This window comes from Cynocephalus volans, chromosome 8, assembly GCF_027409185.1.
Source record: "Cynocephalus volans isolate mCynVol1 chromosome 8, mCynVol1.pri, whole genome shotgun sequence".
NCBI classification, from domain to species: Eukaryota; Metazoa; Chordata; class Mammalia; order Dermoptera; family Cynocephalidae; genus Cynocephalus; species Cynocephalus volans.
The window spans coordinates 37,407,630-37,432,228 of record NC_084467.1 but is presented as its reverse complement, the minus strand read 5'-3'; the positions used below and the strand labels follow the sequence as shown (position 1 = coordinate 37,432,228).

Here is a 24,599-nt window from a genome sequence, read left to right as displayed (position 1 = left end):
TGTAGTTTTTGTTTGTTTGTTCACTTGTTTTTTAAAATTTATTGTTTGGTATTCTCTGAGTTTCCTGGATCTGTGGTTTGATGTCTGACATTAACTTGGGGAAATGCTCTGTCATTATAGTTTCAAATAGCCTTCTGTTCCTTTTTCTCTTTCTTCTACTTTGGTTATTTCCATTATGCATAAGTTATACCTTTCATAATTTGCCCCACAGTTCTTGGATATTCTGTTCTGTTTTTATCAATCTTTGTCCTCTTTGTTTTTTAGTTTTGGAGATTTCTATTGAGATATCTTCAAGCTCAGAGATTCTTTCCTCATCTGTGCTCAGTCTACTAAGAAGCTAATTCTTCATTTCTGTTACAGTGTTTTTGATCTCCAGCATTTCTGTTTGGTTCTTTCTTGGGATTTCCATCTCTATGCTTACTTTTCCCACTTATTCTTCCATGCTGTCTTCTTTGTCCATTAGAACTCTTAGCATAGAGTTCCGGTCAAGATGGCTGAATACACGGTCCCCAGCCTCACTCTCTCTAACAAATCAACTGATTTACAACTATAAAAATGTAACATCAGCCAAGCTGGGACCGCTGGAGCTCAGAGGAAGAGGAGGAGAGACGTACAGAGTTCATGAAGGTGGTAGAAACCACAATGAAAGAAAAAACTGCTCTGAGCATTTCAGGCTGTGGCACTTTAATGCTGGAGCTGGTGAGCACATGGAGCAGAGGCCAGCAGAAGCCACAGCTGTGCCCTTCAAATGGAGTTACTTGGAGGTGGCAGGGGAGAAGATGACCTTGGTGGGCCCCAGGACAGCAAGACCACTAATATGGTTCCCGTGGACCCACACAGGAGTGAGGAGCCCAAACAGCTGGAAAAGGGGAGCCATTCAGAGGTGGGTGAGTCAACACAAGGGACCAGCACATGCCTGTCCCATAGGAAGTGTTTGGAGGACGGGCAGTGGGAGAGACAGGCCCAATAAGAGAACACTGGGACACAGCAAGGACAGCTGATACACCTCCCAATCAGCACAGGATCACTCAGAGAAGACTGATAAGGAATGCCGAATTGCATGGGGTACAGTTTGATGAAAAGACTCAGGCCCAGATCAGAGTTTCTACACAACCTAGGTGCACCAAGTCTCTGAAGAGCTGGAAGTACTTATAAGGTTAACCATTAAACCCTGAGCTGCACAAAAAGCCTTCCCTAGAGAAACAGCAGCAAAGAAGGGATTTAGCTCAACCACACAGCTCAAGTACTGGTTCCCACAGGAAGTTCCCCCATGTTAGAAGTAAGCAAAGGATGAAAAATTAGTTCCAGCGCAGGCATACCACCAGCATCTTGGGGCCCACCAGGGGACATGAGGTATGGAGCCAGGGACCGAATCCCACTCCCATATCCAAGCACACTGCCAGCACCTCGGCCCCCACCCAGGGGACCCAGGGCATGAAGCTGAGGACTGGACCCCCCGCCCACAAACACACACACCATGCCCATGCCTCAGGGCCTCACCTGGGGGCCCGGGGCATGGATCCAGGGACCGGAAACCCCTCCCACAGCCAGACACACCATGCCAGCACCTTGGGGCCTGCCCAGTGACCCGAGACATGGAGCTGAGGACCTGATCCCCCTCCCACAACCAGGCACACCGTGCCAGTACCTCAGGGCCTACCTGGGGACCTGAGTCATGAAGAAGGGGACTGGATCCCCCTCCCACAACCACGTACACTGAGCCAGTGCCTCGGGGCCTGCCTGGGGATCTGAGACATGGAGAAGGGGACCAGACCCTCCTCCCACAACAAGGCACACCATGCCAGCACTCAGAGCCTGCCTGGGGACCCAAGGCATGGAGAAGTGAATCAGACTACACTCCAACAATCAGGCACACCATGTCAGCACCTCAGGGCCCTCCTGGGGACCTGAGGTATGGAGTTGGGGACCAGACACTCCACACAACCAGGCTCACTGCCAGTACCAAGGAGCATGCCAAAAACATCACCTCCATGTGGGTGGCCCACCACAGCCCCCACAATAACCATGGCTGCCACAAAAGTGGCTAGATGCCACAACCAGCACACAGGTGGTACACCAGCCACTGGAGTGCATTGACACAAGGAGAGTCACCAGCACAGATGAAGAAAAGAAGAGGATATCTCTCTCCACAAAGCCCATTTCAGAGTGACAGAAGAAGCACCTGCTCTGTGATAATATTGGGGGACCTGATCACACCTCTCAGCATTGGACAGATCATCTAGGCAACAAATCAACAGAGTAACCATTACTCTTTCAGAAGGAGAGAAGAAATCAAGGGTAATTAGAGGGTGGAAGGTGGAGGGTGTGGGGGATGGGGAGAGATTTGACAGGGGGCATAAAGAATAATTACAATTTGTAACAATACATAGGCCTGTAATATTGATTTGATCAACATATCTCAGTGTTGAACTCCCAAAATATGTATAATCAATTTTGATTAAATAAATATTTTTTAAAAAAGAACTCTTAGCATATTAATCATAGTTGTTTTAAATTCCTTTTGTGATAATTCTAACATCCCTGCCATTTCTGATTCTGATGCTTGCTCTGTCTCTTCAAACTGTGATTTTTTGCCTTTTAGTATACCTTGCAATTTTTTCTTGATAGAAGGATATGATATACTAGGTAAAAGGAACTGCTGTAAATAGGCCTTTAATAATGTGGCAGTAAGATATGGGGCAGAGGAAGTGTTCTATAGTCATTTGATTAGGTCTCAGTCTTTTAGTGAACCTATATGTCTGGAGTGTCAACTTCACAAGTGTTTCTCAGTTTTTTCCCTATGACTGGGTCCCTGGAGTTTTAACTCTCCAACTTGTCCACACCTAGTCTGTATTAGTCCATTTTTGTTGCTTATAACAAAATACCTGAGACTAGGTGATTTATAAAGAAAAGCCATATTTATTGCTTAAAGTATCTGAGGCTGGGAAGTCCAAAGTCCATTTGGTGGTGGCAACAGTGAACCAGAATTCTCATATTGCAAGATGGTGGAAGCGGAGAGATCAGAGAGACAGAGAAAGACAGACTCTCCTCTTCTTTTAAGGCCCTCAGAACCACACCACTGACCACCATTTTTAATCCATTCACTACAGCATGATCCTGCAATCCAAACACCTCTTTAATGCCTCACCTTTCAATTGCCATAATAGGATTTCCCACACTCTTAACAGTCACAGTAGGAGCTAAATCTCTAATACATAAAACAGCTTCAAGGAGTTTTGGGGGAACATAATTCAATCCACTACATAGTCTCTAGCAGTTTGTCAATGATAGTTCAGGTTTTCCTATGTCAGCACTAGTTCCTGTGGAGGTTCCTGCTCCATATATTGTGATTCTCTGTATCTGTATGCCTATTTCGCCAATTCTGTCAGCAGCTGTTTGCCCTGTGACCTTGCTTCTCTTACAAATCTAAGAAGAGTTATTGATTTTACAACTTGTTCAGCTTTTTACTTGTTAGAATGGAGTGGCAACTTCCAAGGTCCTTACATGCATGTCTTAATCTATTTGGGCTGATATAACAAAACACCTTATATGGGGTAATTTGCAAACAATAGAAATTTATTACTCACAGTTCTGAAGTCTGGGAAGTCTAAGATCAAGGTGTCAGTGGATTCAGTGAGGGCTCTGGTGAGGGCTCTGTCTCCTTCACAGATGACACCTTCTTGTTACATACTCACATGAAGGAGGAGCAAAAGGACTTCCTTAGGACTCTTCTATGATAGCACTAATTCCATTCATGACCTAATCAACTCCCGTAGGCCTCACATATTAATACCAACACATTGGAGATTAGATTTCAACATGTGAATTTTGGAGGGATGCAAACACTTAGACCATAGCAATCAGAATCAGAAACTGGAAGTCTGCTTTAAAAAAAAAAATTGTTTTGGCTATTCTGGGTTCCTTGGATTCCATATAAATTTTAGGTCAGCTTGCCAATTTCTGCAAAGAAACAAGTTGGGTTTTTGATAGGGATTATATTGAATTTGACAACAGTTTGGAAAATATTGCCACTTTAACAATACTGAGTCTTTTGATCCACGAATATGGGATGTCTTTCCATTTATTTAGATCTCCTCCAATTTCTTCTAACCATATTTTGTAATTTTCAGTTACTACTCTTTACTTTTGTTAAATTTATACCTAAGTATGAGTATTTTATTATTTTTGATGCTATTATAAATGGAATTCTTTTCTATTCTTTTAAAAGATGACTGGTAAGGGGATCTTAATCCTTGACTTGGTGTTGTCAGCACTACACTCTCCCAAGTGAGCTAACTGGCCATCCCTACATAGGGATCCGAACCTGTGGCCTTGGTGTTATCAGCACCATACTCTCCCAAGTGAGCCATGGGCCAGCCCTGGAATTGTTTTCTTAATTTTATTTTCAGATTGTTCATTTCTAGTGTATGGAAATGCAATTGATTTCGGTATAGTGCCCTTGCATCCTGCAACCTTGTGAACTTAATTATTAGTTTTAATATTTTGTGTGGATTCTGTAGCATTCTCTATACAAGATCATGTCATCAGCAACTGGAATTAGTTTTACTTCTTCCTTTTCAATCTAGATGCTTTTTATTTCTTTTCTTTTCTTTTTTTTTCCCCTTAATTTCCCTGGCTAGAACTTCCAGTACAATGTTGAAAGGAAATAATGAGGACAGATTTCTTCATCTTGTTCCTGACCTTAGGCAGAAAGCATTCAGTCTTGGGGCTGGCCTGTGGCTCACTGGGGAGAGTGTGGTGCTGATAACACCAAGGCCACGGGTTCGGATCCCATATAGGGATGGCCGGTTGGCTCACTGGCTGAGCGTGGTGCTGACAACCCCAAGTCAAGGGTTAAGATCCCATTACCGGTCATCTTTTTAAAAAAAAAGAAAGCATTCAGTCTTTCACTATTAAGTATGGTGGTAGCTGTGGGTTTTTTTGAAAATGCCTCTTGTCAGATAGGAGAAGTTCCCTTCTATTACTAGTTTGTTGAGTATTTTTATCATGAAAGTATACCTTATGTTTTAAATGGATCGTTTTTCCTGCTCGTTTTGAAGAGAATGGATTGGAAGGGAGTAAGGTCTAAAACAGGGAGACTGGGCCAGCCCGTGGCTCACTTGGGAGAGTGTGGTGCTGATAACACCAAGTCAACGGGTAAGATCCCCTTACCAGTCATCTTTTAAAAAAATAAATAAAATAAAAATAATAAAACAGGGAGACTAGTTAGGATGGCTATTGTGGGGCCAACCCCGTGGCGCACTCGGGAGAGTGCGGCGCTGGGAGCGCAGCGGTGCTCCCGCCACCGCGGGTTCGGATCCTATATGGGGATGGCCGGTGCGCTCACTGGCTGAGTGCAGTATGGCCGGTCACAAAAAGACAAAAAAAAAAAAAAAAAAGGATGGCTATTGTGATAATCTAAGTGAGAAATGATGATGGCCTGCAATTTTCCAGGTAAGAAATGATGAAAGTGGGTGAGAACTTTGAAGCCAGTGATTATAAGAATAACGAGATATTAAGTCAATAAGATTGATAGAATTTTGTGACAATTAAATGTAATATTGAGCAGAGCAGATAATGTTGGTCATTTGCCTAGATCTTTTTTTCTAGGCTGGTACAACCAGCTTCCAGCTGCTGCAGGTGTTGGTTGATAATAGCTCATACCTGCACTTCTTTTGACAATTGACACTAGCTTCCTCACCCAGAGATATCTGGAAGGTTAATTGATGCCCAAACCTGGGGGAGCCAATGACTGATATGAAGGTATAAAAGCCCTACCTAAAGGTACTATATTTTACAGGTATTCTGATCCCTAAACTGTCCACCAGGAGTGAGCAGCCATCTCTTTGGCATGATTAACTCATTTTTTAATGGAAACCATATGTTAAGCTGTTTTGATTGACTATGATAAACTGTCTCAGTTTACCAAGCAATTTGCAGATGGTCTTCAGAGATGATGGAAATACTCATGGTTAGAACATAAAGGAAAACAAATCATCAAGTTATGTTAGTTTATAGGGTAATGGAAATAATTTATATCTTGATTATCATAGGTTACATGTATGACTTCATATTTGTGATGGCTAAATGAATGTGCCTTGCAGGCTTTCAACTTTAGGGAGCATAATTGACCAAGAGCCCTAGATGCTGGGCTCAGAAATCCATCACCACATTTGAAACAATGCCATATTTTGATGGGATGTTTCCAGACAATGACTACCTACAGCAAGAATACTAAGGCAGGTCCTTTGTGAGAATGCTGCAGAAGATTGTCTTTAGCTCAAAGACTCCCAGTGGCCTTGCCCACCAAACTTTCTTAGACTTCCTAGCATTCAAGGACACCCCCAGCCTTTTTTCCTTCTCTTTTTCACTTGGTATCGGGCTTGCATTTTGGTCAAATGGCTCTCCCAGTCTTTCCTGGCTTCCTTCTCATTTCTATCATGTTTATCTTTTTGAAAAATCCTGAATGTTTAGTTGCATATTGATATCTGCTTTTAGGATGACCTGGACTAACACAATGCATTTGTCAAAACTCAGAACTGTACTCCCAAAAGGGGGAATTTACTGTATGTGATTAATACCTCATAAACTTGACTTTTTATAAGGTGTCATGTTAGTTTTAAACATTTTCCAACAGCGGGTAAGTCATAGTTGTTTCTTCTCCACTCCACTTTAACCACTCTCTTTTAAGGCCATATTCTGGATCAGGCTACCACCTAGAATTGCTGAAATTTTACATCTCACAATGACTACGTGCACCTAGGCTTGCAACTCGCTTGCTCAGTTACTTCCCAAATCTATCTCTCAGCTGGTGACACAAATGCCATAAGGACTAAAGTTTACAACCAACATACAAGGGAAAGGTGAAAGATCTGCATATGGGGGAAGAAGAGTGACTGTGCTAGACAGAGAAACTGTCCCTAGAGTCCCTGCACTGTCTGCTGAACAATCACATCTCTAGGGTACATCCAGTTCTTTAAGGACCTAACGGCTGTGACCTCAGACTACTTGATTGGGTTTTTATATAAAGAAATGTGTGATTTTTGTCATTCAAACAAAACAAAAAAACAAAACAAGTAACAACACATAGACACAATAACATAGTTATTTTACCCAGAAGAAAAGCCAAAGTCCTTCTTCTGGCATACAAGGCACTACATGATTCTGCTCTTAGCTACATGTCTGCCTTCATATCCTATGACTCTTTCTTCTCCGTGCTAATGTTTCTCCAGTAACAATGGATTTCTTGCCATTCCTTAAACATCCTAAGCACATTCCCACCATAGGACCTGTGCATTTACTTTTCTATCTGCCTAGAATTTTCCGCTGCATGGCTCTCTTTCTCTATTCATGTCTCTGCTCAAGTTTATCTTTTTAGAAAGGCTTTTCCTGACCACATTGTCCAGACCAACACCCCTTTCCCCAATATGCCATTCTCTATCCCCTTATTCTTCCTTATTCGTCTTCATAACACTTACCATCCCTTGATGTATCATAGATTTGTTCATTTACTTGTTTATTTTCTGCCTCTCCAAGTAGAATGTAATCCCACAAGAGCAGGAACATCATTTTGTTCACCACTATACTGGCACCACCTAAAGTGCCTGGTACATTAATGACACTCATTAAATATTGGTTGAATAAATGAAGTTCACTATCATGTCTCCATCCCCTCCCTTTCTCAGTTCATCTCAGTAAACATATAAAGGAAAGTTAGCAAGAGGAGAATCTCAAAAAACAGTAGGCCTTAGCCACAGACATATCTGAAGCCTCAAGCAAGTTGGCCTGCTCCACTGAACAAGTTTTGTGGAACTTTTGAGAATGACTCTCTACTTAGCACTTCAACCACTGTCTTATAAAATCCTCAAGGTCCTTGGCTCATTTTCTTTTCATGGCACCTACCTAGAAAAACCTTACCCCTGGATCAATCCAAATGGTTGCTGTACTGTGTCCAGGCAGGCAGTCAAGCACTGCAGAAGAAAAATCATTCAACTAGGTAGATTGATGCCACAACAAATTCATGGTCACTTAACATAACAACAATATAAATACTTGACAGGCATGAACTCATTTGTCTTAGTCTGTTCAGGCTGCTGTTAACAAAAATACCATAAACTAGGTGGCTTATCAACAACAGAAATTTATTTCTCACAGTCTGGAAGCTAGGAAGTCTAAGATCAAGGCATTGGCAGATTTGATGTCTGCTGAGTACCTGCTTCGTGGTTCATAGATGGCCGTCTTCCTGCTGTGTCTTCACATGGTGAAAGGGGAGAGGGAGCTCTCTGTGGCCTCTTTTTTGTAACGACACTAATCCTACTTATGAGGGCTCCACTCTCATGACCTAATCACCTCACCTAATCGCCCTATCCTAATAATATCACCTTGGGGGTTAGAATTTCAACATACAAATTTTGGAGGGACATAAACATATAGTCTTTAGCATCATTTAATACTTATACCACCACCATAAGGTAAATATTCATTCTATTTACTGATGAAGAAACCGAAGCATACAGAGGTTAGGTAACTAGCCAAAAATCAGACAGCAGAGTCTGAATTTGCATCTCAGGCATTTTGACTTCAGCGCTTGAGCTTTTAACCACTACTGTTGGGCAATTTAATTATGTTCCTCTCTCTCTCTCCCACTGACTTTACTATAACCAACAGGGCTATCTTCTTGCCTAACTCCCAAGGGTACCATTCATGTTTATATCACAAGCAATACTTAGAGGGAAATTTATAGCTTTAAACCTATCTTAGAAAAGAAGAAAGGTTAAAAAGTCAGGAACAAAGAAACTGAAAAACTTAAGATGCAAAGAAGAAAACAGAATAAATCGAATGAAAGCCAAAATGAGGAAATAATAAACATAAGAGTAGAAATTAATAAAGTACAATGGAAAGGATCAACAAAGTCAAAAATTAGCTCTTTGAAAGTATAATAAGATTGAAGAAGCTGTGGCATGACTAATCAAAAAACAAAGGCAGACGACAAAAATAAATTGTATTAGAAATAAAAAGGGGTCATAACTACAGATACAGTAGAAATTAAAAGTGGAGAATAGTATTTAAAATAATAATATTTTTATTGTGTGCTGATGAATTTTAAAATGTAATTAAAAGGACAAATTTCTAAAGAAATATAAATTAGCAAAACTCAATCAAGAATGAATAGAAACATGATAGTTTTATAATCATTAAAGAGAATGAATTAACAGTTTAAACTCTTTACACAAAGAAAACAATGGATACATATAATATTTTAGGCAAAATCAACTTGTTCCAAGCTTGCTGGAACTCAGGCAGAGCACAGAATAAAAGAGGAAATATTCTCAAACCCATATTAGGAGTTTAGTTAATTGTTCAATGAGTATAAATGTTTAGTTATGCTATGTGAGTCAGTTCTAGAGATCTGCTGTACAACACAGTGCTTACAATTAACAACATGGAATTGTGTACTTCAAAATTTGTAAGAACATCTTAAGTGTTCTTATCACAAGACAACAATAACAAGAAAAAACAAACAAAAAATAGAACAACCAACCAAAAAAAAACCCTACATGGACAAAGGAAACTTTGGAAGGTGTTGAATATGTTTATTACCTCGATTGTGGTAATGACATCATGGGTGTTTGCATATTTCCAAACTCAACAAATTGTATACATTAAATATGTGAACTGTTTGCATATCAAATATACCCCATTAAAGCTGTTAAAAAAGAATAATATAATAAAGGAAAATTGAAGGTCAGTCTCACTTATGAATACAGATACACATTCTAAGCAAAGTGTTAACAAAGCAAATCCAGCAATGTAAATTAATCATAAACACATAGGACCACTTAAAGTTTACATCTTAAATAAAGATTGGTTTAACATTAGAAAACCTGTTAATGTAATTTAGCACAATAACGGACAAGGAAAAACCATCTGGTCATCAAAATATATAAGAAAAAATGTTTGCTAAAAGTCATTCATTCATGAAATACTCAGGAGATGTAATAAATGTGGGGATTAAAATCATAAAAAATACTGTATGTATTAGGTCTTACCATTATTATTAGTTATAAACATATTAATACTCGTAGTAGTAAGTGGATTGGAAGGGAAGTTCCTTCAGCTGATAAAAGAGCAACTACATAAAAATCTATAGCAAACATTATATTTAATGGTAAAACATTATTTAAAATCAGGAACTGTAGAAGGATACTTGCTATTACTACTATTTTTGTCTTATTGATAATTTAAAAGAGCTAGTAGTAACCAGTTACTATTCTAAATGCTTTATATATGTTAACTAATTTAATTCTAACAACTACATGAAGTGTAATAATTAGACATAGTTTAACTTGAGAAATCTGAATTACAAGAAAAGTTAAACAGCTTGTTCAAGGTCTCCAAGTGGCAGGGCCAGGTTTTGGACTTAAGCATTTGGCTCCAAAGTCTATGCATTAATTCCTATAGTATGCTGCTTTTGTAGTCAACCTCACACTAGAGATCTTAGCCAGCAGAGTAAGACAAGAAAAAGAAATAAAACATGTAAGGTTTGGAAAGAAAAAAACAAAACTGTCTTATGTGCAGATTATATGATTGTTTATGCAGAAAAATCCAAAAAAACTCTATAGATAATTTTATCTTATTAATAAGGGAGTTAAGCAATTTTATTGTCTATAAAATCAGTATGTCAAAATGAATTTCATTTCTGTACTCCAATGACAAACATAAAGTGTAATTCTTAAAAAGATATAATTTACAATGACACAAAGATAAAAGTACTCAGGAATAAATTTATTTATTTTTATTTTTGTCAAGCACAGAGACTTTATTTTACATAATATTTCCAAAGAGTACGTTGTTTGAATGAACAGCCAACAATTTACAAGACAGAAAGTGACAGCAAAGGTAACTGGCTCAAGTCCCACTGTGTACACCATGTACATTTCATGTCTGAGCACTTTATGTGTCTGTCCTTTTTTTTTTTTTTTTTTTTTTTTTTTGTCGTTTTTTTGTGACCGGCACTCAGCCAGTGAGTGCACCAGTCAGTCCTACATAGGATCCGAACCCGCGGCGGGAGGATCGCCGCGCTCCCAGCGCAGCACCCTACCAAGTGCGCCACGGGCTCGGCCCTTATGTGTCTGTCTTAAGTGAAGGTAAGGCAGTGTAGATTATCTTAGTTCTGTGATTAGGAATGGCTACTATATGCATCACACAAAATGCACAGCCTGAAATGTTTCCAACAGCAACCAAACTTTCCTCAAGCAAGGACACACATGAACAGTGATGGACATACACAGAGCAATGTGGACAGAGAGAATGGATAATGCCTTGGGGCAGTGAGGTTAGCACACTGATCAAGAGCCCCAAGCAGGAGGAGCTGTCCCAGCAGCCGAGCAAGCTAGGAGGGTGAGCAGCAGCCATCTCCAGCCACATCAAGTTCCTTCCTGCCTTCACTCTAAGTTGAACAGCTCAAAAATGAGGGTGGCACTGCGATGGATGATATTGGGGTGGCCCATGGCTCCATATGCCATATCAGGGGTGCAGGTCAGCTTAACCTGCTGCCCCAACCTCATCTAGCAGAGATGAGGGCAGAAATAGGACCCAGCTGGGCTGCGCCCTCTTCAAAACCTTTTATGACTTCCTGTTTGCCAATTCTGGACTTGAAAGGTTTGTTTCTGTCTCTGGATGAATCAAATTTCTTCCCACTTTGGAGCCTTCCTGTGTAGTGCTCCACACACATCTGGCCCTTCTTGGGGAACATCCTTCAGATCTCCACACCCTTGCTGTCCCACAGGCCCCACCTTCCAGCGTTCCCACTCCTGCCCCAACCACAGCTCCTGCCCTGGCCCCGCAGGCGCTCTGGCTTGCCTCCCTGCTGCCACTGCAGAGCTGGAGGAGGTGCAGCTGGAGCTGGGCAGGTATAAATTTAATAAAAGATATATAAGACCTTTATGGATAAAATTATAAAACTTTAAAATTTCTTAAATTTAACTTTGTTAATGGATAATGACATTTAATATTATAAAGATCTTAATTCTCTCCAAATTGTCCTATAGATTTATTGAAATTCTAATAAAACCCCACCACATGTGTGCATGTATGTGTGTGTATACATATGTGTGAAAATTGATGAGGTGGTTCTAAAATCTATATGGAAGAAGCAAGAGTGCCAGGAATAGCCAAGACATTGCTGAACAAGAAGAACAAGATGGAGAAACTTGTCCTACTAGATATCAAGACTTATTACAAAGCTACACTAATTGAAACAGTAGAGCATGAATAAATAGACCAAAGGAATTGAATAAATAATTGATCCCAGACCAAAGGGAAACATAATATGGGAGAGAGCTGACATTGGTGAGAAATATGAACTATTCAGTACATAGTATAGTGACAATTGGTTATACATACGGGAAAAAAAATTAGATCAATATCTCAATCTGTACACAAAACTGATCCCTAGTGACTTAAAGAATTAAATGTAAAAAGAGAAATTATAATGTAAGAAAATAATCTCAGTGATTCATTTTCAGAAATGACTTACCTGAGGGTGTTTTAACTGATTCAGGCCCAGCCCAAAAGTTGTCTGACTGCTCCAGTCCATTCCTGGAGGGTCACTGAACAGATAGAGCTCTCCTTAAGATGATAATTAGTTACTAGCCCCCATTGTTTTCTTCATTCCTTGGTATTTCTCCTTTCACAGGGCTTTAGTGGGCCTTTTTTGTGGACTTGTCCTGAGCCCCCAGACAAAGGAATTCCTTGCAAGGGGGTAATAGATTTTAGACATCGTTCAGGAAGATTGTGCACCCCATTGTACTCAGCCAGTGAGGACGCGGGGGAGGGACTTGCATACTAGGGAATAAATTGCTTGCTATAGACCTTTTCCGTGTGCCTGTCCCATTCACAGACACCGGGACTTGCATGGCCATTATTAAAGTCTTGCTTTGCTGTACCTCGTGTCTCTGTGTCCATCCTTTGGCATTGGATAGGTTAGAGCATTTCTCACATTTAACACTTTCAGAAGAAAATGACATTAGAGAGGGAAAAATTTCTTAAGCCCACACCAAAGGTGCAAAATATAAGTAGTCTGATAAATGGGTAAAATTATAAACTTTTGTTCATCAAAAGACAATAAAAGGTTTAGGCAAACCACAAATTGAAAGGCAATGGTGACAACAAATACAATTGATTATCCTCCTACAAATCAATAAGAAGCAAGTTAAAAAAATGGGCAAAGACATGACAAGTCATTTTATAGAAAAAGAAAATTAACTGGCCAATGTCTTAGTCTGCTCAGGCTGCCATAACAAAATTCCACAGACAGGGTGGCTCTCCTTGAGATGATTTATTTCTCATAGTTCTGGAGGCTGGGAAGTCTAAGACTAAGGTGCCAACAAGGTAGGTTTCATTCTGAGGCCTCTTTTCTTGGCTTGAAGGCAGCTGCCATCTCACTATATGCTCACATGACCTCCTATTTGTGTGTATGGGTGTGTGAGAGAGAGAGAGAGGGTGATTTCTGGCCTGTTTTCTTATAAGGGCACTAATCCCATCATCAGGGCCCCACACTCATTACTTCAGCTAACCTGATTTACCTTCCAAGGGCACCATCTCCGAATACCATCACATTGGGGGATAGCACTTCAACACGTGAATTGGGGGCAGGACACAATTCATTCCATAGCAGCCTATAAACACCTTCTTACTGGCCAATCTCATTAAAAATCAGGGAATGTAAATTAAAAATGAAATACCATTTTACACCCACCAGGTTATATAAAATTGAAATATTTAATGATATTGAGTGTTGGCAAAGATACAGAGCAAGGGAATGCTCATTGACTGCTGGTAGGAATGTAGCAATCTATAGTCAACAAACAGTTTGGAAAAGCGTTAGTCATTTCCTAGTGAAATTGAATATGCACATACCCTATGATCCAGCAATTCTGCTCCTAAGTATATACTCTAAAGCAGAGCTTTTCAGATTTTCAGGGGCAATCCAATAGTAAATCATTAAAATTAATTTTAGTGGTGCTGAAGTATAATTTTCTGAAAAGTAAAATCATGACTCATACAAATATAAAATAAACAAGTATTAAATATTTTATTTATCTCATTGATTAATGAGGGAGCCGCTAAGGTGTTATAGGAATGTTGTATGAATTTGCTAAGAATCAGGAATGTTGAAATTAATTTGCTAAGAGGGGCAAAAGTGGTTTAATATCTTATAGCTTAATAAAATGGAATGTTTTGGTGTATCTTTTCTACAGGGTGGACAAGAATTATTTTAAATACTATCAGTTTTCTTGTACAATAGCTTAGTTAACAGAAAGTTAGAGGCCCCTATGGGATTCAAATCCTTCCAGCAACTGTTAGACAATTCCCAGCCTTTAACTGAAAGGCACCCAATAATCTCTTGCTCATTTTCAAGTCTTTGACAGTACTTCCTGACAATAGGTCCCTTTTAGCATTTTTTGGTAATGAAATGAAAAAGAAGAAATTTAGTGCATTGTGGGTAGTAAATGTAAAATAACACAGTTTCGTTGAAATTTTGTTTCAGAAATATACATCTATACACACGTACGAGTACGTGGTATAGAGTTCGATGTAAAATATTTTTGTTCACTGGGGGCTGGGATCAAAAGAGTGTAAAAGCCACTCATGTGACACATTACCAGTTCAACAGTGAAATGAACCATTCGTTTGGAGTTCTCCTTTCCTTCACAGTAGGCATCCATTCAGTGCCGGGCTCAGTCATACAAAGACTCAAAAAATGGTCTGAGAAAATGGTAGAGAAGCACCGCGCCGGGTGCTCGTCTCTGTCTCTCCTTAACACTAAGGTCCGCGGCCTGCCTGGGACGCCATAAGAATCAAAAGTGCAGGCCGAATGGAAAGGGCGCGCGGGCCAGCCTCAGCAAGCAGAAGCGTCAGCTTGCAGCTGGGCTGTTCGCCCGCGAGGTAGCAGGCACAAGCCCCGGGCCACAGCAGAGGGCGCCGAGAGCAGCCGGAGGCCTTGCTGCTCGCGAGCGGAGGAACGGCGCGAAGGCGCACGCGTACGCGCACGCGCACAAGGCCCGGGCGGGCGGCGCGCCAGTCACACTTCAGGCCAGGCTTTTCCTCCAGCCCCCGGTGGACCGCACTGCCCGTCACCCAGCCTAGTCACCCCCGCCGGGTTTCCCCCGCCCTCTCCGCGCCTGGGTCGGTCGCAACTGCGCATGCAGGGCCCTAGCGGGCGCCGGCAACAAAAAGAAGCGGCGGGTAAGAAGGGCCTGCGTCCCGGGTGCGTCTATGACGGGGTTGGGAACTTCCTCCTCGGCTCCTGGGACCCTTAAGGACGAGAGTGAGAGAAGCCTCTGGAACTGGTTTTCTCCTCGCCTTTCCTTTTGCCGCCTTAGGCATTCCCTTGACAGTCGAAGTGTTGTCTCCTTCACCGTAGCTTCGTCTGGTCCGGACCGCTCCAGCCTTTCTTCTCTCCGTCGCCACTGCGGAGTCCGGAGTCCGTGCCCTCGGCCCCTCTGCTGTCTGAGATCCCTTTCCTTCCCTTTAGGTAGCGCTGGAATGATGGTCCGCCTGTAGTGTCGCAGCAGTTTAGGGCTACCTCTCAGGGCCACCCCCCAACTCAAGTACAAAGAGGCTCGGTTTTTTCCCAGTCGCTCGTCCCAGGATTCTTTCTGACACCTTTTACTGAAGCAGCTTCTGGATGCTCTCGACCACCAAATATAGGCCCTCTTTAGTTCTTCTGGGCGTCTTCACTGTTTCCTAATAATCTGCCTTTCAAGTTTGGGTCTCTTGAGGCGTGTCCCCTACATCCCTATGCAATGTCACAGGATTGTGCTTTTTCCCTTTGGAAATACGGTCACCCCACAAGCCGCCTTTTGGAATGATGTACGTATTCCGCTGAGAAGCGTGGTTGATTTCTCTTGACTGCCACCCGAGTGGATATTCAGTGAACTCTCTCTTCTAGCAGGAGGCAGAATTTTAACTCAGTGGCTCTGCTTGATGCCTTGAAGTAGGGCTAGAGGAGGTACCTTGTAATTAAACCACTGGGGTCCAAAACCTGCTGACAGGGAGAAATCTAACATGTTTAATATCTGGAGGTCAAATTTCTATCTAGAGACAAATAAACTTTGCTTTTAAATGGCAGTTAAATGTAATATGTTGATATTCTGTAGATGCTGATTTGAGGTTTTAGCAACTACCTTAAAATCTCTAAATAAAAGTTCTCAATAGGTTAATTCCTAGATAGTCATGATAATCAGCTTGGTTATTTTGACTTTGCTACGGTTTGACTGAATACTATAAACTTAACCATTTTTTTCTAACGTCAGCCCACACCATCTTGGTCAGTTTTACCATCAATTCTCCTTGATGCCAGAATTACAGAATCTTAGTCATCTTTCTAGATTTCTCCTGTGCTTTATCTCCATATTTTTTATGTTACAGGACCTCATGGTTTCTTTATTTAAAAGGTAACTTGGATTTATCGCTTTGATTTTCATTGCTAAAGCTGTAAGACTGTTTAATAGGACTTTGTTACTTCATAGCTCATCCTCCTGAAGAACCAAATAACAGTTCTGAGATATGGCTATTGTCATGTTTACTCTTGATGAACCTATAAAGGCCCAGGTCCAAATGTCTGTGCTTGGGTTTCAAGGCCCTTTCTCTCTAACTTGGCCTAATAATTCTGATACAATGTGATATGGTGGAAGAAGCCCTGGATTTAGAGTAAGAAGATCTGGATTCAGACACTGAGACTGTCGTAATATTAACACTATATCCTTGGGGAAACTTTGAGCTTCAGTTTCCTTCTCTCTCATTTTGGATAATATTATCTTCTCATCTCTTAATTATTGTGAGAATTACAATAGACATAATATGTAGAACAGCTAACAGTTAAAAAACAACCTAAGCTATTATTGTTATTTCTCATTACACTCATTCATTTCATAGACATTTGAAAACCTGATATATATTAGATACTGGTGCTGTAGCTATGAAAGGTAGTTCCTGTGCTTCAGAGAATGTCTTTCAAGGAGTTTTCTGTGAGTGTGCGTGTATGTGTGTGCATGCGTGTGCATGCATGCACACACACTCTAGGAGTAGGGTGCTAGTGTTTCTGACAAGATAGTGTGATATAGGCTGTGAAATAGAAAAGCTTAGGGTAAGCACCAAACTCAGAGGAGAGAGGAACAGGGAAGGGTTCCTGGAGGAAGTTATATTTGGACAGAGTCTTGAATTGTAACAGAAAGTTCAGAAGGGCTTTATGTGCTAAGGGAAGTATACAAATTGGAGGATTTTAATCAGACAGTTGCACTGATCACAATTGCTTTTTGAAAGTTCATTCTGGCTGTGATCTGTGCTTCCTTACTGCAGTGTACAGAAACTTCTTTCTGCCTTTGTGCCTTATTTTCTTTTTTTCTTTTTTTTTTTTTTGATCTTTTTCGTGACCGGCACTCAGCCAGTGAGTGCACCGGCCAGTCCTATATAGGATCCGAACCCGCGGCAGGAGCGTCGCTGCGCTCCCAGCGCCGCACTCTCCCAAGTGCGCCACGGGCTCGGCCCCGTGCCTTATTTTCTTTACTCCACCCAGAAAGACTTATTATCTTTCCTCATACCTTAATATTATTTATGCGTTATCTTTCAGTGTCCAGTTCAGGTCCTGTGTCTTCTGTGAAGCATTCTCCAATTATTTTAGCCCCCACTACATACTTATTCCCTTCTCTGAAACCATATTAGAAATAGTACCACACAATTTAGCCCTTATTTGTTTCCCATGGTGTTTTATGTCCCTAAGTAAATTGTAAGTATAGGGAATGTTTCCTATTGTGTGAATAGAAGACATGTTAAATACAAAAATACATTGCTTTTTCTTTTGTATTTTGTTTTTCAGGGTAGGAGCAGATTATGGGCAACAGTCCTTTTTGTTGATCTATCATCATCATGGCCCATGAGGGCAGTCCCAAGGCTGGTGATAGTCCTTTTTCATCAGATAAACATGCCCAACTCATCTTGTCCCAGATCAATAAAATGAGAAATGGACAGCATTTCTGTGATGTGCAGTTACAAGTTGGGAAGGAAACTTTTAAAGTTCATCGACTGGTTTTGGCTGCCAGTAGTCCTTACTTTGCAGCTTTGTTCACTGGAGGAATGAAAGAGTCTTCAAAAGATATTGTACAGATTCTAGGAATTGAAGCTGAAATCTTTCAGATACTTCTAGATTTCATTTACACAGGTATGTTACATGAGCCTGTTGCTTTGAGTGAAGAATGTTGCAATCGCTCATGCACAACTGTGGGAACATAAGTAGATCTAACTTATGTAGATAATTATATAGGTAATTCAGCAACATGTTATTAAGAGATTTTGAAAAGTTCGTATCTTTTGATCCAGTACTCCTTTTCTAGAAAGCATAAGCAATGAATTAGTGATAAAGGCAAATATTTATATACCAGGATTTTATTGTAACGTTATTTATAATAGTATATTCATTCGTGTGCTGCCTGATGTTTTAGTCAAGTATGGACTGCATATACAACAGTGGTGAGAGCAATAGGCTCTGAGCTACTACACACCATATAACCTGGTGGGTAGTGGACTATGCTATCTAGGTTTGTGTAAGTATAGTTTATAATGTTCACACAACAACGAAATTGCCTAATGATGCATTTCTCAGAATATATCCCCATTGTTAAGCAAGTCATGTAATTGGATACAATCTAATTGTCCTTCAGTAGATTATATGGTTAAATAAATTATGATACATGTATATATAATGGAATAGTTCTTAGATCTTGCAAATGATTAAAAATATGTATGTATATACTATCATGGAGGAATGTTAACAATATAGTAAATGAAAAAAATTAGGATATAAATACAACACCAGTTTTGTAAAAAAGGAAAATCATTTGTGTGTATTTGTGCATGAGAAAGAGACCAGAATGGTGATAGTGCTTATCTGTAGGTGATGGAATATAGAAAATCCTTATTCTTCCCTTTTTTTCTGTTTTTTCCTCAAAAATGTTTATAATCAGTATGCATTATTTTAGTCAAAACTTTTATTTTAAAAATGTTTTTTTTTTTTTTTTAATTTTTTTATTTATTTATTTTTTTTTATTTTTATTTATTTTTTTTTTAATTTTTTTTAAATTTTATTTTGTCGATATACATTGTAGCTGATTAATGCTCCCCATCACCAAAACCTCCCTCCCTTCTCCCTCCCCCCTCCCCCCCAACAATGTCCTTTCTGTTTGCTTGTTGTATCAACTTCAAATAATTGTTGTTGTTATATCTTCTTCCCCCCCCCCCCGGTTTGTGTGTGTGTGTGTGTATGTGTGTGTGTGTGAATTTATATATTAATTTTTAGCTCCCTCCAATAAGTGAGAACATGTGGTATTTCTCTTTCTGTGCCTGACTTGTTTCACTTAATATAATTCTCTCACGGTCCATCCATGTTGTTGCAAATGGCAGTATTTCATTCGTTTTTATAGCTGAGTAGTATTCCATTGTGTAGATGTACCACATTTTCCGTATCCACTCATCTGATGATGGGCATTTGGGCTGGTTCCAACTCTTGGCTATTGTAAAGAGTGCTGCGATGAACATTGGGGAACAGGTATACCTTCGACTTGATGATTTCCATTCCTCTGGGTATATTCCCAGCAGTGGGATGGCTGGGTCGTATGGTAGATCTATTTGCAATTGTTTAAGGAACCTCCATACCATTTTCCATAGAGGCTGCACCATTTTGCAGTCCCACCAACAATGTATGAGAGTTCCTTTTTCTCCGCAGCCTCGCCAGCATTTATCGTTCATAGTCTTTTGGATTTTAGCCATCCTAACTGGGGTTAGATGGTATCTCAATGTGGTTTTTATTTGCATTTCCCGGATGCTGAGTGATGTTGAGCATCTTTTCATATGTCTGTTGGCCATTTGGATATCTTCCTTAGAGAAATGCCTACTTAGCTCTTTTGCCCATTTTTTAATTGGGTTGCTTGTTTTCTTCTTGTAAAGTTGTTTGAGTTCCTTATATATTCTGGATATTAATCCTTTGTCAGATGTATATTTTGCAAATATTTTCTCCCACTCTGTTGGTTGTCTTTTAACTCTTTTAATTGTTTCTTTTGCTGTGCAGAAGCTTTTTAGTTTGATATAATCCCATTTGTTTATTTTTCCTTTGGTTGCCCGTGCTTTTGGGGTCGTATTCATGAAGTCTGTGCCCAGTCCTATTTCCTGAAGTGTTTCCCCTATGTTTTCTTTAAGAAGTTTTATTGTCTCAGGGTGTATATTTAAATCCTTAATCCATTTTGAGTTGATTTTAGTATACGGTGAGAGGTATGGATCTAGTTTCATTCTCCTGCATATCGATATCCAGTTATCCCAGCACCACTTGCTGAAGAGGCAGTCCCTTCCCCAGTGAATAGGCTTGGTGCCTTTGTCAAAGATCAGATGGCAGTAAGTGTGTGGGTTGATTTCTGGATTCTCTATTCTATTCCATTGGTCAGTGTGTCTGTTTTTATGCCAGTACCATACTGTTTTGGTTATTATAGCTTTGTAGTATAGCTTAAAGTCAGGTAGTGTTATGCCTCCAGCTTTATTTTTTTTGCTGAGCATTGCTTTGGCTATTCGTGGTCTTTTATTGTTCCATATAAATGTCTGAATAGTTTTTTCCATTTCTGAGAAAAATGTCTTTGGAATTTTGATGGGGATTGCATTGAATTTGTATATCACTTTGGGTAGTATGGACATTTTCACTATGTTGATTCTTCCAATCCAAGAGCATGGAATATCTTTCCATCTTCTTGTATCCTCTCTAATTTCTCTCAGCAGTGGTTTGTAGTTCTCATTATAGAGATTTTTCACCTCCTTGGTTAACTCAATTCCTAAGTATTTTATTTTTTTGGTGGCTATTGTAAATGGGCAGGCTTTCTTGATTTCTCCTTCTGCATGTTCACTATTGGAGAAAAGAAATGCTACTGATTTTTGTGTGTTGATTTTGTATCCTGCTACTGTGCTGAAATCTTAAAAATGTTTTTGAAGAGTTTTAATGACCTTAGAAAATGCACAAAAACTGTAGTCATATGTCTTATGTGATATGCAAAATAAACACAGATAGAAGAAAGGTTTGAAAGAAATATACTAAAGTGGAAATACAGTGTATGTGAATGGAAGAATGTGTGATTTTCATTTTTATTTTTATACTTTTCTGTCTTAAAATTTTTTTCCATAGTGAATATATATTACTCTTACAATCAGGAAAAAATGTTTGGAAACAAAGACTAGATATATTTGGTCTAGTTTTGAGAATATTCTGTGTTCTCCTTAAATCACTGCTTGGTGGGAGATAATTATGTAGCCCTATGAAGTATTGTTTTTTTATGCCTGGTATTTAAACTTGGAAAATGACAAAAGGTAATTTCTTTTCTCCGTGTTGTTTCATATTCTTTTTTGGATAATTTAAGAAAACAATGATTATCTACTAAAAGCAGTGTAGCTCTGCCTATTGGCTTATGTGCAAATTAACATTGAGAGATTTTTGACCCCACTATTCCAAATGACTTGTATGAGCTGATTAAACTATTTCATATCAAGTTGGATTATGAGTCCAAAAAAAATCGAAACTTAAATTTTTTAAAAAAAATTTTAAAAAGGAGAAAAAACTACTTCATACATGCTCCCTGCTTCTTTTATTTGAAAGATACAAATGAACATAGATTAATCCATGGAAATAGTGTTGAACTCTATAAAAACAGAAGAAATACCTGAAGTTGTCTATTCTGCCTCAGTTGTCTGATAGTAGCAGCAAGGGATATTTAGTGAAAGAGAATGTTCATGGCATCATCATCATATTGCTGGTGATTAGCACTTCCATCAAAGGAATAAAAGGAGGTAAATCCCAGAGAAATAAAAGCTACTGAGCATATCTGGGGGAAAATTACATTGTAGAGGATAAACATTTAAGGCAAAACTGGTATCAGTTAAGAACAGCATTTGGGGTCTGGCCCCGTGGCGCTTGGGATGGCGCTCCCGCCCTGGGCTCGGATCCTGTATAGGAAGGGCCTGTGCGCTCCCTGGCTGAGCGCGGTGCGGGCGACACCACACCAAGGGTTGCGATCCCCTTACCGGTCACAAAAAGCCAAAAAAAAAAAAAAAAGAAGAAGAAGAAGAAGAAGAGCATTTGGCTGCTAGAAATAGATACAAAATGGTTTACAAGATAAGAGTTTATTTATGCACAAAAGTTAATCCATAGTAGGCATTCTAAAGGCTGGTATGGTAGCTTCATAATGTCATTAGTGTCCCCATATTCTTCCAACATTTTGCGGCACCACCTGTAGCTTGTCACTTCTAATCTCATGATCACTGAACTCCAGCCAGTGGAAGGAGGAAGGAGAAAGGCAAAACAGCTTGCCAACTGAGTCTATCCTTTTCTTAAGCTTTTTTTGGTAGCCCTACCCAACAACTACTGCCTATGTTCTGTTGGCTACACTCAGTCAAAAGTTCATCCCTATCTGCAAGGGAGGCTAAGAAATGAAATTTTCAATGGGCAGGAGAATGAATATTGGGTATTTATTGGACAGGGAAATTTGTAGTGTTTGATACAATTCTTAAAAAACATGTTCTTTGGGCCGAGCCTGTGGCGCACTCGGGAGGGTGCTGCGCTGGGAGCGCGGCGACGCTCCCAGCGGCCGCGGGTTCGGATCCTATATAGGAATGGCCGGTACACTCACTGGCTGAGTGCTGGTCACGAAAAAGAAAAAAAAAAAAAAAAAACATGTTCTTTCATTTTCATTGTAATAGCATTTCCTTCTTTGGCCTGTGGGGGCAGCAGAATCTGTTACTGTATTTCTTCTTTGGATTTGCCACTCTTTATTAACCATTCACATTTACTGGTTACTATTAACATATTCTTTTTGTTGTTGTTGTTAAAAGATGACTGGTAAGGGGATCTTAACCCTGGACTTGGTGTTGTCAGCACCACGCTCTCCCAAGTGAGCCACGGGCCAGCCCCAGTAATACATTCTTTATTAATCATTCACAATTCTCATAAGTCTTAAAGCGTATTTCTCTGTATTAGTCCATTTCTGTCGTTTATAACAAAATACCTGGAGCTGGATGATTTAGAAAGAAAACAAATTTATTTCTTATAGTTTCTGAGGCTGGGAAGTCCAAAGTCCATCTGGTGGTGGCGATAGTCTCACATTGCAAGATGATGGAAGCAGAGAGAGCAGAGCGAGACAGTTCCTAATGCACTATCCTTTTAAAAGGACCTCAAAACCATGCCCCGACCACCATTTTTAATCCATTCACTACAGCATGGTCCTACAGTCTAATCGCCTCTTCAAGGCCCTACCTTTTGATTACTATAATAGGACTTCCCACTCTCTTAACAGTCATGGGGGGGGGGACTGAGTTTCTAATACATAAAACTTGGGAGTCACAATTCAAGCTTCAGTAAGTTTTGGGGGGACATAATCAATCCACTACACTCACCTTAGATTTTTGTTCACTTCACTTGGAATCAAATGACCTGGGTTTGAGATCTAGCTCTGCCACTACTTGTGTGATTCTAGGCATTTCATTAAACTTTAGTCATTCATTCATTCATTCTTTCAACAAATATCCATTGAAAACTTTTTTTGAGCTAGGCGTGGGGGATGTGTCAGTAAACAAGACAGACATGGTCTTTGGCTTCATGTAACTTTATAGGTAATGCAGATTAGGTACTTGTAAAATAGAAATGAGCTTGTGAGAGCCTCATTTTCCTTATTTATAAAGTGGAGATAGTAGCACTTTGTAACTAATATGAAGGTTGAATGAGATAAATTTTAGTAAGTGTGAAAGTATAAAGCCCTGTTAAATTGTAGGGTGTTATTTTTATTACTCTTGAGTTACTCTTGGCATTATTCAATAGCAGTCTTTCAGTCCCTTTACATCACAACCCATGCTCTTATCTTCTCCAAATTTGTAGTGAATTCTCATTTAATTCAAGTAAGTCTTATCTCAGTTTTCTCTGCAGCTGCTACCATTTACGCCTTGTTGGATTTCATTTTGGAAAACCACCTATTTATATTCAAGGAGCCATATTCTTCCCCTCACCTTTGGCCATTCATTTATTTAATATTTTTGGAAAATCCCCTGTTTACATTCATTGAGCCATATTCTTCCTCTCACCTTCGGCCATTCATTCATTTAAAAATATTTTTTGAGCATCTAGTGTGTGTTAGGCGTTGGGAATACAGAGGGGGAAAGCCTTGCCCCAAAAGACTTTATAAATCTAATCTGGAACATAAACTTTAGACAAATAGTTTAGTGAAGTAAATGTTATAAAAAGGATGATGTAAAGGGAAGGTATAAGATCGAATGGAGAGTTTATCCTTATTAGGTAGGAGAGTTAATTGGGTCTTTTTCCCCTTTGATATATAATTGACTATTTGATGTCTCTAAGGTCATTATGTAAATTATGGACGTGAAGTGTGGGAGCACATAGGCTTGACAAAGAACAAGGAGTGCACCAAGGGCAAAAGTCCTAAATACACTTATGCAGAACCCAAGTGCTGAAAACAGCATGTGCTGGAAGCAGCAAATAGTTTCTGCTAGATTAGATAAGA

At 39.8% G+C, this 24,599-nt stretch overlaps 2 protein-coding genes across 7 annotated transcripts in view; one reads left to right on the top strand and one right to left on the bottom strand.

Moving 5' to 3' along the window:
* Window positions 1-11,444: 11,444 nt before the first annotated feature.
* On the bottom strand, window positions 11,445-11,755 carry LOC134384122 (peptidyl-prolyl cis-trans isomerase FKBP1B-like). The gene is made up of 2 exons (XM_063105743.1): window positions 11,602-11,755; window positions 11,445-11,569 (listed from the first exon to the last, which is right to left on the bottom strand). The coding sequence occupies exons 1-2, from the start codon at window positions 11,753-11,755 to the stop codon at window positions 11,445-11,447; spliced, it is 279 nt and encodes a 92-aa protein (XP_062961813.1).
* A 3,321-nt stretch (window positions 11,756-15,076) lies between these two features.
* IPP (intracisternal A particle-promoted polypeptide) overlaps window positions 15,077-24,599 on the top strand; it is a 44,411-nt gene continuing 34,888 nt past the window's right edge. For 5 of the 6 annotated variants that reach the window (XM_063105448.1, XM_063105447.1, XM_063105445.1 and 2 more), the window contains exons 1-2: window positions 15,077-15,249; window positions 17,882-18,223. In XM_063105448.1, coding sequence (XP_062961518.1) covers window positions 17,932-18,223 — 292 coding nt within the window. In that variant the 5' untranslated portion in view covers window positions 15,077-15,249; window positions 17,882-17,931. Of the gene's footprint in view, window positions 15,250-15,789; window positions 15,877-17,881; window positions 18,224-24,599 lie in introns of those variants that run through there. The other variant, XM_063105444.1, reaches the window with a different exon arrangement.